Genomic DNA, 17900 nt, shown 5'->3' on the forward strand with positions numbered 1-17900 from the left:
AACTTGGAAGGAGAGGTCATCTGTTCCTGTAATGCTCTGTATCACTAGTAACGTGGTCTGTGTCCATGACAGCTGTGGATATGTAAGGGCCTGTCAAAAGACTTATTTGGGGGAAAGCTTATCTGACTTGAAATATATTTTGTGATGCGCTGCTGTTGAGTATCCTTAGATTATAAAATGACCCATAAGTCTCATTCTGAACTGTCTATTGGAAACTTGTTCTGGACCCTGTTTTAAGGTGGGTGTGTCTCTTACCCGGCTTGCAAGAAGACCCAACTAGTGCAAAGGGAGTAAACTTTGCACTTCACAATTACCGTATTTTTCGCTCTATAGGACGCACTTTTTCCCCTCCAAAAATTAAGGGGAAATGTATATGCGTCCTATGGAGCGAATGCAGGCTCCTTGGCTTCAGCGATAGCAACGCAAAGCCTCTAAAGTGCAGAGGGAGCGCTCCCTCTGCGCTCCGGAGGCTTCGCGTTGCGTTCGCTGAAGCCTTCGGAGCGCAGCGCGAGTTCCCGCTGTGCTCTGGAGGCTTCGGGTTCCTTTTGCTGAAGCCGGGAGAGCAAGACTCCCCCGGCTTCAGCAGAGAGGGAGAGCTGCGCTGCGCTCCTTCAGCCCAGCGGGAGGAGAAATGGAAGGGGCTCCGTTTCTCCTGCCGCTTCGCTGAAGGGGCGCTGAGCAGAGAGGGGGAGAATTTTTTTCTTGTTCTCCCCCTCTAAAACAAGGTGCGTCCTATGGTCGGGTACATCCTATAGAGCGAAAAATACGGTAGTTGGGTTTTTAACTTCTGGGAGTTTTGCAAGGGTGTTGGAAATTGGGGTGAGTGCATGAGACGACGTTGGCCCTGAGGGCCATCATCCAGTTTGTCGTTCCATGAGCTGCTTTGCAGGCTTCATTACATGACAGGCTGGGATTGGCAAGTTTGTTTATCTTCTGGGCTTTCCATTCACTTGTCCTTCCTCTGCACACTTCAGCTGTGAAGTCGTTGGCTTGCATGCGCTACCATAGAGAGTGATTGGCTTGTGTGTGTATATCAGTATTGGGCTAGGCTCGAGCAAAGCTTTTTGGTTACCAGGGCCCTGGATTATATGTTTTATGTATTATTGCCGTATACCGCTTTGATATTTTTCTTTACACGATAAAGTGGTATATAAATACTTTATTAAAAAAAACCAAACTTTGATTCCTAAAGCACAGGTAGGTAGGTAATAATTTAATAGTGATAATTTTATTATTTGCATGTTGCCCACTGGACTGGATTGCCCCAGTCACTCTGGAAATCACCTGGAAAGGGTCACGTGGACAAATAAAGGCTTGTCCACACTTTTGCTTGAACCATATTTTGATCATATTGTGTACCGATTAATTCCTCCGGGTCCAAGAGCTTTTCTCATTGTTCCACGGCTGTGCCTTGCAAAAGTTCAGTCTTACCTGCTGAATTGAAGCTTGGCTAAGCAGAATTGCTTTTTTTGGACTTTCCACGGGTCTGACAAGTCAAGCAAGAGTGTGGATGAGCCCTAATTCAGGGTGAACCTTATTGCTCTGTTTTTGTGTGGGCTCCTTTCTGGCTGAGCAATATGTGAAAACTAAAGCTAGCCAAACTATGGATAAAACAAAAAAAAAATTATTTCCAGTAGCACCTTAAAGACCAACTAAGTTAGTTCTTGGTATGAGCTTTCGTGTGCATGCACACTTCTTCAGATACACTGAAACAGAAGTTGCCAGATCCTTCTATATAGTGAGAAGGTGGGGAGGGGTATTACTCAGAAGGGTGGTGGGAATGGGTGATTGGCAGATAGCTGTGATGAGTCTGTTGACGACTCTTAACGACTGCAATAGGTCTTACAGGAAACTGAAACTATGGATAGTAAAGCAGGGAATCACCAAGGCTTCGGAGATTCTCCCTTCCCAGGCCAGTGTTCTTTCTTCCTAATGAGCCGTTCACCTTCACTGCTTTATTCTTTAGCACAGTTTTGGTCAGCTAGAAGTGTGCCAATACAGACCTGACTCTTCCTCTCAAGTCCCACCTGTTGCTGTGATCAAGAGCTGTAGTGTCACTGGCCTCTTGTGCACGAAATGCTGCCACACATCCTCCTGAGCCCTGAAACCTCATTTTGAATCGGGCCTTTTGCATTCTGGTTTAAAAGTCCTTATTGTAGCTCTTGGCAGCCCTGTTCCCACGTTTTGATTGCTCGACTGTGAGAACCAGGGACATGCTGGCCTTTTAAGATACCTGGATGTTTCAGGATCAGGGGCAGGTAGCCGCAGGCCGCATAGGCTGCATCCTACTGCCTCCATTCAATGGGTTGCCAGTTTGTTGGGGTAGCAGACTTCAGTTTCAACATTACCCCTTTGGGGTTCAGAGAGAAAAGCTGCCACTAGCATCGACTTGGATTCTTTGTGAAGAACATTTGTGCCGGGTTACTAGGATGGGGCTTATAATGTTCAGAGTTCTAGCCCCAGATTCCTTATGCAGCTGAAACCCACCTTGGATCAAATCTACGCTTCCAGGTGCCATAAGAAAGCTGCAGAGATAGCGCAGGATAGTGCACACCCAGGAAATGATCTCTTTCAGCTTCTGCCTTCTGGAAGAAGGTACAGGGTTATAAAGACTAGGACTAGCCGCCTGAGAAACAGTTTCTACCCAAATGCGATTTTGGTTTTAAACACAGTGTAAGGAGTCTCTATGGGTGTATATTGTATTTAAAAATGGGGTATCAGAGTTTTTAGGGGGCTAACTAGGTTGGAATAGCAGGCTTGTTGGGTTTTGAATGTTTTATGTAGATTTTTCTATTTTGTTGTTCTGTATGGGACAGTGACAATAAAGATTATCGTATCTTATACAGTGGTACCTCAGGTTACATACGCTTCAGGTTACATACGCGTCAGGTTACATACTCTGCTAACCCAGAAATAGTGCTTCTGGTTAAGAACTTTGCTTCAGGTTGAGAACAGAAATTGTGCTCCGGCGGCACAGCAGCATCAGGAGGCCCCATTAGCTAAAGTGGTGCTTCAGGTTAAGAACAGTTTCGGGTTAAGTACAGACCTCCAGAATGAATTAAGTACTTAACCCGAGGTACCATTGTAAACCAAAAGCAAAACTCCTAGTACAGGCAGCGACCATTTCGCGTGGGATGGGGATGTCTGTCCCTGGCCCCCATTTTGCCCCCTTTCTGCCTTCTTCCACGTCCCAAAGTACCCGTGCTTTAGCAATCGTGCTTCAGTTGGACGTGCCTAAAATAGTCTCCACCTGTAGCTAGTATCGAAAGTTTTAGGCACAATTGCTCTACAGGAGTGGCTCCCAGTTGATGGTCCACAGACTCCAGGAGATCTGTGCCACCATCCACATAGCAAAACCTACCATAGAGATGCCAACATTTTCAAAAGTAGAGGGCCCATGGCTTGGCTTTTGAACAACAGGCGGTCCACAGTGCTTAGCTAATCTGGAACCACTGCTCTACAGGGTTGTGGTTCGGGGAGAAATTGGATGCTAAAGCTTGCCTCATGGCTACTAGTCATGATGGCTAATACAAATGACCTCCAGGACCAGGGGGAGAACATGCCTCTGAATGCCATTTGCTGGGAGTTGCAGATGAGAGTGCTGTTGCACCCAGGTCCTCCTTTTGGGCTTCCCTTTGGAGTTCGTGGGTGGCGACTGCCAGAACAGGATGTTGGACTAGAACTAGATAGACCTTTCAATCTGATCCACCAAAACCCCTCTTATGTTCTTTAAGCTTGGGGCTGTTGCCATCATGAGTTCAGAAACTTTGGGGGTTTCCGAATCCTGTCTGGTTTGCAAAGCCGGTCAGAGCCCTGGTTGAGTGTTGATAATGTTTTCCCTCTTGGTGGACAGTGCCTGCAACAACAACAACAATTATTTTATTATTCATACCCTGCCCATCTGGCTGGGTTTCCCCAGCCACTCTGGGAGACTTACAGCACATTAAAAAATGTAGAACATATAGACATTAAAAAATTTCCCAATACGGGATTGCCTTCAGATGTCTTCTAAAAGTCAGATAAACAACTATCTGACTTTTAGAAGACATCTGAAGGCAACCCAATATCTGGAAATTTGTACTGTCTATTATATAATAGACATTAATAGACAATAGACATTATATAATGTCTATTGATGGGAGGGTGTTCCACAAGGAGGGCGCCACTGCCGAGAAGGCCCTCGGCCTGGTTCCCTGTAACTTTGCTTCTCACAGTGGGGGAACTGCCAGACGGCCCTTAAAGCTGGACCTCAGTGTCCAGGCTGAACAATGGCAGTATATCCTTCAGGTATACTGGGCGGAGGCTGTTGAGGGCCGCAAAGTAGAAAGCTTCACTTTCATTCTCTTGGGCTGCATTCCAGCCCCACAACCTACTGCATTGGGTTTGGACGAGGCAGAGGTCTCTCTTTGCCTGGGCCAAAAGAAGCTCCACCAGCCAGGGCCGGACATTTCGCCACAAGAGGCAAAACAGAAAATGGCGCCCACCACCGCTTGCCAGCATTTCCCTGAGCCAGCGGCATCCAAAGCAACAAGCACAGGAGGTGGCGAGCAGTGTGCTCCTCTGAGTTCTCCCCAGCCTGTCACCTGAGGTAACTGCCTAATCACGGCTAATGGGCGGGCCGGCCCTGGCACCAGGAGATGAGTCCAGCGCCACTGCCCCAGTACAGAACATCTTGTTCAGAAGCGTGCCTGGATGATAGTGATGCAGGCTGAATCCCCACTGATGGTAGCCCCCTCCACTGCCATCAACAGAAAGCCCTCACGCAGGCTGCTCATTCTAACTCCGAAGGTGACCCAGAAACTACAACTAATCCAGAACGCGGCAGCTAGACTGGTGACTGGGAGTGGCCGCCGAGACCACATAACACCAGTCTTGAAAGACCTACGTTGGCTCCCAGGACGTTTCCGGGCACAATTCAAAGTATTGGTGCTGAACTTTAAAGCCCTAAATGGCCTCGGTCCAGTATACCTGAAGGAGCGTCTCCACCCCCATTGTTCTACCCGGACACTGAGGTCCAGCGCCGAGGGCCTTCTGGCGGTTCCCTCGCTGCAAGAAGCCAAGTTACAGGGAACCAGGCAGAGGGCCTTCTCGGTGGTGGCACCAGCCCTGTGGAACGCCCTCCCACCAGATGTCAAAGAAAAAATAACTACCAGACTTTTAGAGGACATCTGAAGGCAACTCTGTTTTGGGAAGCTTTTAATGTTTAATTGGTTATTGTATTTTGGTGTTCTGTTGGAAGCTGCTCAGAGTGGCTGGGGAAATCCAGCCAGATGGGCGGGGTATAAATAAATTATTATTATTATTAGTAGTAGTAGTAGTCGTATTAGTATTAGTATTAACCCCACCACCTTCATTTGATGGCATCAGGATGTGCCAGCTCCAAGGTGTCACAGCACAGAGAATAGTTCAATCTTTCTTGCTCCCTGACCAGCGTCCGGATGGCTCTGCCAGCTGTTGGCACAGCCCCTTGCCCAGCTTTGGGTCTCTACCTGAAGACCCAAGCGGCTCCCTCCTCCACATTACGTAGCTGTGGGTGGCATTTGATGTGCCTCCTTCCTTCTCTGAAGGTATAATTAGGGCCAGCTGCCTTGCTGCTCCTCCAGACTTCTCCTGGTGGCTTTTCTTGGGGACGGCGTTTGCTTTGGTTGGCTCTAATTATAGTGTCCAGAGGATAGAGGGATCCAGACAGCCATTTCCTCAGTCTCTCTCTCTCTCTCTCTCTCTCTCTCTCTCTCTCTCTCTCTTAAAGACAGATGCTCTCTCTTTATATAAGGGCTTTAATAGAAACAGGCTTCTCTGTCGAAGAGTTCACAACTGTTTAAACCTGAGGCGGTGCCCAGACGGTGGGGAAAGCTGTGCTGTGCTCATGGGTACAGCATTTTGTGTTCATGCCAGTTAGTTTTTTAGGAAATTCGTTGGATTTTTCTGCTTGTGCTTTTTATCATTCGAAAGGCAGATAGTAAAATTATCCATAATTGGTTCTTTCCTCTGCCCTGATAAGCAGGAGTCTCCTAAAGGAGCTTTTATCCAGCAACACTAGCATTCTTTTGAATTCCCAGGCATTCTGTTATGCAATAGGTGAGGGGGGGTTTTGGGGGGGGGGAGTTACATGTGTCTTTGAGGTAACTCGTGCTTTTCATCTTGCTTCTGACTCCTTTCAAGGCCTTTGGGCCAAGTCACTTTCAGGTGCTGCTGTTTCTCGCCTCGGGTGTTCAAGTTGTATGGCTCCTGCAGTATCATCAAAGTATATACAGTCATACCTTGGGTTACAGATGCTTCAGGTTGCGTTTTTTTTGGGTGACAGACCCGCCGAAACCTGGAAGTACTGGAACAGGTTACTTCCAGGTTTCAGCAGTTGCACATGTGCAGGAGCACTAAATCATGTTTTGTGCATGCACAGAAGCACCGAATTGCAATCCGCGCATGCGCAGACGTGCCACTGCAGATTGCAAATGTGCATCCCACACGGATCATGTTCACAACCCAAGCGTCCACTGTATATAGTACTTCACGTGAGCAAGAATGATGGGGGAGAGGGTCTCTGCTCTGAGGACCTTCGAGTTTAAACTTCCATGGTACAGGGGGAATGAAACAGAAGAGGCCTCATTTCTATAGGATTAGTGTGCACAAGTGGTTGGTGTGAGGGGCTACTATTGTTTGGCTTTCCCTTGGTTGCCTTCAGAGCCAGCTGCGTATCCTTGGTCAGTGCCAGCCTTGACTAAACTGGTGTGCCAGTTCTGCTCAGAGGTCTCCAAAAGCTTTTCTCTGGGCAAGAGCAGTGCAGGGGTGGAAAAATGCCCCAGTCAAACCAAAGCAAATGCTTTGTGATCGTGGCCTAGGTTGGCATTCCTGAATTAGAAGGGTGCAAGAAGCGATTCCAAACCCGTAATTCCTGCATTGCAGGGGGTTGGGCTAGATGACCCTTGGGGTACCTTCCAACTGCACTTCTGTGAAAGGGGCTCCACACTCCTGAGTTTGCCGTCGTCATCACTGCATTTTATAGTTCAAAATGTTGAGCCTTGTGTGAACTGTCCAAAGCTGTTGCCTCTGGACTCTACCTCCCAGAGACACTTCTGAATTTGAACTCTGGTCCACCAGACTCAGGCCTAACATTTCCTTGAGTCAGTATTTTTTTTGGAACCAACTACTATGCCACCCTTCAATATGAATATTCTCAGGGAGCCTTTCCCTATAATTAAAAAGTATCATGTTAAAAACAAATGCAAATGGGCCTGGGTGTTCCATTGTCACCACATTGTCTTGATAGACGGGAGTTTTTGAAAGCAGCGGATTGCATGGGGTTCTGTTTGCCCAGCATAATTTTGTAGGGTACAGACAAATATGGAGGGATGTAAAGATCCTCATCCTTGACTCTCGTTCTCTCTTACAGGGGGGTTCTGAGACATCCTGCTGAAGTGGAATAATCCCCAAAGAACCCAAAGATCTTCGGAACAGCAAAGCCTCCCTTTCCATGCCATTCTGCTTCTCTGCTAACGGGAAAGCCGGTGTTCTGGTTTGTGGCCTTCTGCCGAGCCTCCAGACTTGAGGTTGAAACCATGTGAGGGGTCCTTCCCCCCTACCCCACCCCAAACCCTGGTGCTTCCTTGACCCCATTGTGGGTGAGTTGCCGCCGAACCCGAGGTGCCAGCCACCATGATGTTCCGGGACCAGGTGGGCATCCTTGCTGGCTGGTTCAAAGGTTGGAATGAATGTGAGCAGACGGTGGCCCTGCTGTCTCTCCTCAAGCGCATCTCTCGCACTCAAGCCCGCTTTCTGCAGCTGTGCCTGGAGCACTCGTTGGCAGATTGCACAGAGATCCACGTTCTGGAGTCAGAGGCCAACAGTGCAGGTAAGTCAGCTCTTTTTTCCCTCTGGAACTTATGTCTAACATCCTCACAGTCCGAATGGATTCAGAGAATCTGCTTATGTGGCAATATTGGCACGGGTCCTTAATTGGGTTGGGCACGCTCTTGTCGCTCACCTCCAAAAGGGTTTTGTAGAGTTGGGAAAGGTTTAGAAAAGGGCAACCAAAATGATTGAGGGGCAGAATGATGAAGAAACGTGTTGCCAGCCAGATGGTGATGTTATGCGCTAAACCAGGTGTTCAGGCATCTCTACTTCCTCGTGAAAGGCCGGTTACCTGTCAGAAAACGCGCCTGGCGCCTGGCTAATTTTGAACACTGATCACCTGGTATTCATGTGAGCACGGCTCCAGTTAGCTGTGGTGTCTCAGAGCTGCTGTTTAGCAGATTCACAAAGAAGAGGTCCAATTCTTCAGAAAACTCCCCATGGCTAATGGCCGTTTCGAAGCAGCGAATTCCATAGATTAATTGTGTGTTGTGTTAAAAGTACTTCTGACAACCTATTGCCAGTCGTTTTTTATTGGGTGACTCGGCATTCTGATATTAAAGGAGGAGATAAAATTATGTATTCATTCCTTATTCATGAAGCTCTGTGATTCATCCCCTCGCACCACTGTGAGAGATAGAAGACCTGCGTTTGCCCAGAGCATATGGTTTAGCTGCAGCTAATTCCGGCTCTGTGAGTGGGCCTCTCCGGTACACATGTTTGCAAATGCACGTTCTCCCTGATTCACACTTTGCATTTAAGTGCTCGCTGAAAAATTGCAAATGGGTCAAGGAGCTCCCCCCCACTCAGTTTACTCGTGACTGAACACTGAGGAAAGTAGACCTCCTATAACTAATCTCGGATAATTTGCAGATTAGGAGTGCATAATGCATGCACTTTGTGGGTGCTCAGCCCGTGGCATCTGCCTCCTTTTGCCGAACGCCTGATAAGGACCAAGTGTCCTCACAAGTTCGGCTGGATCTTGCTAAGCTGTGAGAACTCCATGCCACTCAGTTAAGCTCCATTCCCCAAGCACACGCACCCCCTTCACCACCCCCACCCTTGCAACTGACACACACAAGCGCCTCCCTTTTATCTGTGAGGCAAAATGCAACTCCTACAGCTCTCTAATAATAGTGTAGCCCAAGATTAAGGCAAAAGGGAGAAATGAGGTTGAATTCACTGAATCTCTTTTGGAGGCTGCTGACGTAAAGCCAGGAGACAATTCGGAGCACCCTCAATCAACCTTCCCCCTGCCCCCCAAGATAAAGCCCTCCAGATGCTTTGGACTACAACTCCCAGCAGCCCCAGCCAGGTGGCTGCTGGGAGCTGTAGTCAGAAACATTTGGAGGGCTTCAACTTGGGGAAGGTGGTCCTAAGAAGAGCCTGCTTTCAAGTTCTGAAAATCTCAGAAGCCTGCTCCAAAGTAATTGAGAGCAGGGCTTTTACGCTTGTTTTCAACTCGCTTGTGGAGACTATCAGAGGTCACAATGAAAGGGAAAATATACGATAACAACAAGAAGAGATGAGGAAAACAACAAAGAGAGGAGTGGACAGAATTGTGAACACTATTTGGACAGAACTGTAACATCAAGGCAGCAGCAAGAGAGATGAATGGATCCCTTTCTGAGCTCGAAGCATGGGTACCCCCAACAAAAATTTAAAATTCGGTTTTGTAATTTGGAACTAATGTGATTTGATTGGTTTGTTAATAAAAATTATTTTTTTAAAAAAGAGAGAGAGAGCAGGGCTTTTACTGTAGCTGCTCCTATTCTGTGGTCTACACCAGGCATCCCCAAACTCAGCCCTCTAGATGTTTCGGGACTACAACTCCCATCATCCCTAGCTAACAGGACCAGTGGTCAGGGATGATGTAGTCCCAAAACATCTGGAGGGCTGAGTTTGGGGATGCCTGGTCTACACACTCCAGAAACAATTGAAGGTGCTTTCGTTCAAATATCAGGATGTAAGATGAGCCTGCAGGATCAGGCCAATGGCCTAACTAGTTCAGCATCCTGTTCTCACAGTGGCCCCATTGGGGAGCGTGCTGGCAGGACCCTGGCACTCTTTCCTGACCTGTGGCTTCCAGCGTCATCTGAAAAACACCACAGTGGTACTATGTAAATTGATTCATTCGCTGGTTTTATTTGTATGCTGCCTTTCCACACACAAAAAATCGTGCTCAAAGCAGCTTACAACAAAGAAAAACAGGGATGCATTTCAAACAAACACTACGAAAACTTACTACAGGCAGCTCCTTGTTTACGCACATTCAATATGATTGTGATTGTGTGTATTGTGCCGAACCCAGATGTGACCTGGAAACGTCATAAAGACGTCACTGAAAGGGAGCGTGCGGAATGGGCTGCTTGCAGGCTATTTCAATGGGTTTCAGTTATACACAATTTTACCGATGTGCTCAGTGCCTCGGAACATAACCCTTCGTAAACAAGGGGCTGCCTGTATTATTATGGTTTTCTTTATTAAATTTGTATACTATCCTTCTCAGGCTGTTCACAACACAAAATTACAAAAATAACCAATTTTACAAGAGCACAGCTAAACAAAAATATAATAACTTTAAAAAAACCCACATTTCAGTACAGTGGTACCTCTGGATATGCACACCTCCGGTTGCGTATCCTTCAGGATGCGAACATGGCTAACCCGGAAGTATTTTTCCGGGTTTCGCCACGTGCGCATGTGCAGAAGCGCTCTACCCCGCGCATGCGCAGAAGCAGTCCCTCCGGTTGCGGAAACCTCGGGATCTGACCAGAGCTCCGGAACAGATCCCGTCCGCAACTGGAGGTAGCACTGTACCTTAAATGTAATCGGAATGATTAAACAATGTGCAGAATTCAATAGCAAAAAATAATAAGGGAGCTTCACAGTTTCTCCTTAGTCCTAGAGCAACTGTTGCTCGGTGTCCTTCTCCCGCAGCTCTCTTAGTCTTAATTCCCCTCGTTTACTGACGCACACCCACCAAACCCGAAAGTCAGTTGCCTTGTTGTTATCTTTTCATTCAGCAGCCTAATAGCCCACGAATAGAAGCTGTTCTTTACCCTGTTGGTGCGACTAATCATGCTTCTATATCTTCTTCCTGAGGGCAGGAGATCAAGAAAGCTAAAATCTGAATATAAAACCACAAAGTACATAATCAATTCATTTCTCGGAAATGATATATAATGAAATGAAAAGGATGTTTAAAATAACCTTTGTTTTAAAAAACAACAACCAGAAGCTTTTCTTTTGGGAATTATAGGGACAGAACTACCTAAAATATATAGAAGCTATAGAAACTTGCAGAAACTTATTCATGTATGCAACTACAGCAGCAAGAATGTTACTGGCCCCAAAATGGAAAGAAGCAGAAGTCCCAGTAAAGGAAGAATGGATACAATGGAAATATGCAGAAATAGCGAAAGTTACCGGAAAATCAAGATAACAATTTTTTAAATAAAAGAATGGAAATGGTTTATTGAATATTTACAGATAAATTAGAAACAGATAAAAACATTGACAGAGTCATTGTAACAACCTGCAATTTTATAAGAGTATATATTTAAAGAAGATGAACAAATGAGTAAATTAAGTTAATTTGGATATGCAGAAGATAATAAAAACAAGTTTAAGGAACCGCAGAAAGAGGGGGATGGAAGTCAAGTTTTGAAATGTCAAAATTAGTGAAATGTATAAAAAATGGGGAAATGTATAAACTTGAAAAGTATGTATGTATGTGTGTGTGTGTGTGTGTGTGTGTACAGTGGTACCTCGGGTTAAGTACTTAATTCGTTCCGGAGGTCCGTACTTAACCTGAAACTGTTCTTAACCTGAAGCACCGCTGTAGCTAATGGGGCCTCCCTCTGCTGCTGCGCCGCCGGAGCACGATTTCTGTTCTCATCCTGAAGCAAAGTTCTTAACCTGAAGCACTATTTCTGGGTTAGCAGAGTCTGTAACCTGAAGTGTATGTAGCCTGAAGTGTATGTAACCTGAGGTACCACTGTATGTATGTATGTATGTATGCATAAATAAAATGGAACAAAGCCCATAATCAAAATGAAAACAGCAATAAGCCCCCCAACACATTTGAAGAGGGCATAGTATGTCAATCAAATCAACCGAAATCAATCCATCATCCCCAGCAGCACCAGATATTCTCTTGACTTGCCCCTCTCTCTTACCCCAACAGCTGTCATCAGTCAGTGGCACCAAGAGCCCAAGGACAAAGTAGTCTCCCTGCTCCTCTCCCACCTGCCTCTCCTGCAGCCTGGCAACACGGACGCCAAGTCCGAGTACATGAAGCTCTTGCAGAAGGTGCTGGCCTACTCCATCGAGAGCAACCTCTTCATCGAGGAGAGCCGGCAGCTCCTCTCCTACGCCCTCATCCACCCGGCCACCACGCTGGACGACCGCAACTCCCTGGCCCTGTGGCTCAACCACCTGGAGGAACGTCTCTCCAGCGGCTACTCCGGCCAGAGCAGGGGGCGGCCCGACACTGCCTACCACTCGCGCCAGGGCTCGGATGAGTGGCAGGGCCCCGTGGACACGGGCCTCGGAGACCTGGGGCACGGCTGGCAGGAGAAGCCTCCGCGGGAAAATGGGCATATGTCCTTCCATTCCTCTGGATCCGTGCCGTCGGCCATCAACAGTATCGGGAGCAACGCAAACACAGGTGCGGAAGGCAGGGCGGAGGGGTGAGGAGGGTCTGTGAAACAGGCGCCATCTTGCTTGGGAGGGTGACGGTGGGGGTGTTTTCCTGCAAAAAAATTAAAATCTGTGTCTTGGGACATAGAAGACCTTCCCAATTCACTAAGGTAGGTTCTTGCCCCACCGCAGCAGTTCCCTTCGGAGCAGCCTTTCTGAATATCTCTGCTGCTCTAAAAGGAGTTAACCAATTCTGATTAGCTTGGAAATTAACCATAGTATTTCGCAGTTTTTGGTGAAACGGCTTGGAAATAAACTGAGCTCTCTGTCTCGAGCCAGAGGGAGCTCTCTCATCTCTGGGAGGAATCTGTTTGTTGATCTCAAAAGCTGTGTGTCTTGCTTTCCTATCCTCACGCCAGAGCTAAGAAAACATTTCAGATTTGTAGGCACTGCAAAGGACTGTGCAAAACTTCTTTGGTCGGGTGATCCTTGAGGCCTAGTCAGCCAGTTGGGTCGTTCCAGTTCCTTGCCTGAACATCATCATCATCATCATTATTATTATTATTATTATTATTATTATTATTATTAAATGTATTAGTCGCTTGTTTTGCCATGTCAACTCAAAGCAGTTTACCAGAAAAGAAAATACATTGTTGTTTAGTCGTTTAGTCGTGTCCACCTCTTCATGACCCCCTGGACCAGAGCACGCCAGGCCCTCCTGTCTTCCGCTGCCTCCTGCAGTTTGGTCAAACTCATGCTGGTAGCTTCGAGAACACTGTCCCACCATCTCGTCCTCTGCCGTCCCCTTCTCCTTGCGCCCTCCATCTTTCCCAACATCAGGGTCTTTTCCAGGGAGTCTTCTCTTCTCCTGAGGTGGCCAAAGTCTTGGAGCCTCAGCTTCAGGATCTGTCCTTCCAGCGAGCACTCAGGGCTGATTTCCTTCAGAATGGAGAGGTTTGATCTTCTTGGAGTCCATGGGACTCTCAAGAGTCTCCTCCAGCACTCTAAAAGGCCATAAACAGCTAAAAACCAAAGGCCTGGTTAAAAAGTAATGAATTTGCCTGGTGCCTGAATACATTATTATTATTATTATTATTATTATTATTATTATTATTATTATTATTATTATTATAATACCCCACCTATCTGGGTGGCTTCCAGCAGATATGAAAACATAATAAAACATCAGACGTTAAAAACTTCCCTATACAGGTCTGGCTTCCGGTGTCTTCTGAAAGACGTATAGTTGTTTATCTCTGACATCTGGCAGGAGGGCATTCCACAGAGCGGCACCACTGCCGAAAAGGCCCTCCGCCTGGTTCCCCGTAACCTCACCTCAGTGTCCAGGCTGGATGATGGGGTGGAGATATACATTGATGATGGCAAGTGAGCTTCCCTGGGGAGAGCATTCCACAAATGGGGAGCCACCACTGAAAAGCTGCTGCCACCCTCCGAACCTCCCGTATAGGGGGCACACGAAGAAGGACCTCAGAAGATGTAATTGGTGGTTCTCGGTGTATTCCTGCTCAAACTTCCTTCTGGTCAGGTTCACCCAGAACCTACATTCTGGGTAGTACAGCCACTCGATAGGTTCGGAATTTGTAACACTTTCCTTCGTTCTGAAATCTCTCCTAAGCTGCTGAAGCCTTCCTGATGATTTTGCAGCCGAGTGTGGGGCCATTGTCAGCAGGGGCTAACCATCTCTTCCCTCCTTCCAGCTCTCCCCTGCCAAATCCACCCCAGCCCGCTGAAGCGCTCCATGTCCCTCATCCCCACCAGCCAGCAGGTCCCCAGCGAGTGGATGAGCGTGGACGAGATGGGCACCCGGCCAGCCTTCATCCCCGGCGGGGAGCACGCTCCCCTCTCGCCCCAGAGCAGCGTGGCCTCATCGGGCAGCGAGCAGACGGAGGAGCAGTCTGGCAGCCGAAACACCTTCCAGGAGGAGGGGAGCGGCATGAAAGGTACTTCGGGAGGGGAGGGTGCGGCTGGACTCGACAGCCACTTAGGTGGACTGCGGTTCTGTCCTCCTGGGTCAGAGATTGGCCTCAAAGATGAATACCGCTCCTCAAACCGCAGGAAACCCCGTTCTACCAAATCGGCTTGATTCGATTTAATATTTGTACAGTCGTACCTCTGGATGCGAACGGGATCTGTTACGGAGCCCCGTTTGCATCCAGAAGCGAACGCAACCCACGTCTGCGAGTGTGTGGGTCGCAATTTGGCGCTTCCGCGCATGCGCGTGACGTCATTTTGACTCCATTACTTCCGGGTCACCGCGGAGCGCAACCTGAAAAGCTACTTCAATTTGAGGTATGACTGTATTCCGCTTTTCCAACAGCAATATTGAGCTCAAAGCGGCTCACAACAATCGCCGTAGCATTAAAAACATTGCAGCTGCTGTAATATCAAACACAGAAATAATAACAATAATAATTTATTATTTATACCCCGCCCATCTGGCTGAGTTTCCCCAGCCACTCTGGGCCAGCTCCCAATCAAGTGTTAAAAACAGTACAGCGTTAAATATTAAAAACTTCCCTGAACAGGGCTGCCTTCAGATGTCTTTTAAAAATAAGATAGCTGCTTATTTCCTTCACATCTGGTGAGAGGGGATTCCACAGGGCAGGAGCCACCACCAAGAAGGCCCTCTGCCTGGTTCCCTGTAACCTCACTTCTCGCAATGAGGGAACCGCCAGAAGGCCCTCGGAGCTGGACCTCAGTGTCTCGGCTGGACGATGGGGGTGGAGACGCTCCTTCAGGTATACAGGAAACATAGAAGTAGAGCCAAACCGGTAGAGCATGAGACACTCAGGCTCGTGGGTTTGAGCCCCATGTTGGGCAAAGGACTCCTCCATTGCCAGGGGTTGGACTGGATGACCTTTGTGGTCCCTTCCAGCTCCACGATTCAACAATTCTTACAAAATCATCAAAACAATGCAGTTATAGTAATTCAAAATATCGGAAAGACCTGCTGAGCAGCAGCCCTGCTAATGGGATTTGAGGATTCTGCAAAAGGAGTCCTCAGACGCGTATGTGTAGCTGCATCTTTGAGCAGTCCATTCCCCCCCGCCCAAACTTTGTAAAATGGCACAAATGCCCATTCTCTTCAGTCCCTCTTGGCTTGCCATGTTCTCGTGCCCAGGAAGCTCAGGGGGAATCACTTGCCTGGTCTGTACATTTGTGTGTGTGTGTGTGAATTAAAGAAAGACACACCTCTTGCCGGTTCAGCCCCAGCTTTTTATTTATTTTTTTATTTATATATTTTTTTTGTTTTAAAATACAAAATTATAAAACATACCACACAATTTATCACAAATACATCCTTATTGGACTTCCATCAGCACCTCTGATAATCCTCTGTCTTCTTATGCATTTCCTAACTTAATATTGCCTTTACATTCTTAACCTATCCCATCTCCTTCATTTTTGCAATATTTCTAATATTAGGTTCAGCCCCAGCTGGAGGCAGCTGAGTCTGCAGCAGTCAGAGACTTGATGGTCCCAATGGGAGTTGCAAACATATGCTTAGCTTTGGCCCCTCCTGTAGACCCTGTTACCTGGGAAACGTCGTTGTGTTTAAAAGACACTGCTATGCCGATAGACATAGTGCAGTGGTCCATGACCAAAGGTGGTAAGAGCACGCCCCATTCTGAGATGCCTCATTGCTGGGACAGTTCCCTGGCACTCAGTTTTTGACTACTCTTCGGCTGTGCTGGACAGCCTTCCCCAACTTGTTGCCCTTCAGGTGTCTCTTCATCCCTGACCATTGGCCATGCAGGATGAGCCCGCGGGAGTTTATTCTACTTCTCCTCTCAAAAGGGAGACCAAGATGACAAAAAAACACCCCCCCAAAGACCTTAAATATTTTAAAAACATTTCAGTTTTCAATCAACATAAAACAACATGGTTTATAAGTTTTATTAATACACATGGTTCAGGCAACTTCGCTTCTGTTGCGCCGCAAGGGCATGGCCAAATACAGTTTGCCTAGATTCCACACTCCGTGACATTGGCTCACTCACAAGGCTGTCCCCCAAAGGTGTCTTACCTCTCGACCGCTCTCCACAGATGTCCCCTCGTGGCTGAAGAGTCTTCGCCTCCACAAATATGCAGCCCTCTTCTCCCAGATGACCTACGAAGAGATGATGACCCTCACAGAGCAACATCTGGAGTCGCAGGTACTGCACAAGGTGCTTAAACCAGAGTCCTGGGGGCGGCTGGGGGTGACTGCTTTGCAAGCAGGGGGGACTGGGGAAAGAAAGCATGTCTAGAGTTGATCCTGTGCCACCAGGCTGTTGGAAGACCTCTTACCAGGGGCCCTTTGGGTTTCTGAGAAGCCATTATTATTATTAAAGGTAAAGGGACCCCTGACCATTAGGTCCAGTCGTGGCCGACTCTGGGGTTGCGGCACTCATCTCGCTTTACTGGCCGAGGGAGCTGGCCTACAGCTTCCGGGTCATGTGGCCAGCATGACTAAGCTGCTTCTGGCGAGCCAGAGCAGCACATGGAAACGCCGTTTACCTTTCCGCCGGAGCAGTACCTGTTTATCTGCTTGCACTTTTGACGTGCTTTGGAACTGCTAGGTTGGCAGGAGCAGGGACCGAGCAACGGGAGCTCACCCCGTCGCGGGGATTCGAACTGCCCACCTTCTGATCGGCAAGTCCTAGGCTCTGTGGTTTAACCCACAGCGCCACCCGCGTCCATTATTATTATTATTATTATTATTATTATTATTATTATTACTATTTTTTGTTAAATTTGTATACCTTCCCATACCCACAGGTCTCAGGGCGGTTCACAACACTATCCGCATGCCTTTAAGCCTTTCCTTACAACTTTGAGGACTGCCACCCCCAAAGGAAATCTTAGAGGCTTAGGAGTTTTTTATGCAGCAGGACATTGTTATGCTCACGCATGCTTAGAGCTTCTGTGGCTGTTTTGTAAAGGCGGATACCGCTTGAGACCATCCATTCTTGGGGGGCTGCTGCGCATTTTCAAACACGCTTCTTCCTCCGTGGGCTGGGCGGGAGCTGCCTCTGCTGGTGGGTATTTCAGCTGTCCCTCTTTTCCCTGACCAGAACGTCACCAAAGGAGCGAGGCACAAAATCGCCTTGAGCATCCAGAAGCTGCGGGAGAGGCAGAGCGTGCTGAAGTCTCTGGAGAAGGTAAGAGAGCCAGTCAAAGGTGGAGACTTTGCTGCTGAGAGGCAGGGCTGGGCTTCCGAGGGTCTCGTAAGTTTAACGGTACCAGTAACTCACAGCTGATGCACATTTTAACTCTTGTGATTTCAACTTGGTTGAAATCACACAGATTTAAATGCATGGAAGGCGGAGACCTCAAAAGCTCTTTTTGCACAGGGTTTTCCCCTAATAGCTCTCTGTCTTGCTTGTGGTTATGGGGTGCTTCTG

General features: G+C 47.7%; 1 protein-coding gene across 2 annotated transcripts in view; it reads left to right on the forward strand.

Annotated features, from left to right (window-relative positions):
- SAMD4B (sterile alpha motif domain containing 4B) overlaps positions 1-17900 on the forward strand; it is a 36185-nt gene that overhangs the window by 3590 nt on the left and 14695 nt on the right. The window contains exons 2-6 of one of the 2 annotated variants that reach the window (XM_083627192.1): positions 7391-7849; positions 12038-12520; positions 14211-14453; positions 16561-16682; positions 17571-17657. In XM_083627192.1, the coding sequence (XP_083483318.1) occupies positions 7654-7849; positions 12038-12520; positions 14211-14453; positions 16561-16682; positions 17571-17657 (1131 nt within the window). In that variant the 5' untranslated portion in view covers positions 7391-7653. The remainder of the gene's footprint in view (positions 1-7390; positions 7850-12037; positions 12521-14210; positions 14454-16560; positions 16683-17570; positions 17658-17900) is intronic. The other variant, XM_083627193.1, reaches the window with a different exon arrangement.

The sequence above is a fragment of the Podarcis filfolensis genome, assembly GCF_964270895.1.
Source record: "Podarcis filfolensis genome assembly, chromosome: 8".
Lineage (NCBI taxonomy): Eukaryota > Metazoa > Chordata > Lepidosauria > Squamata > Lacertidae > Podarcis > Podarcis filfolensis.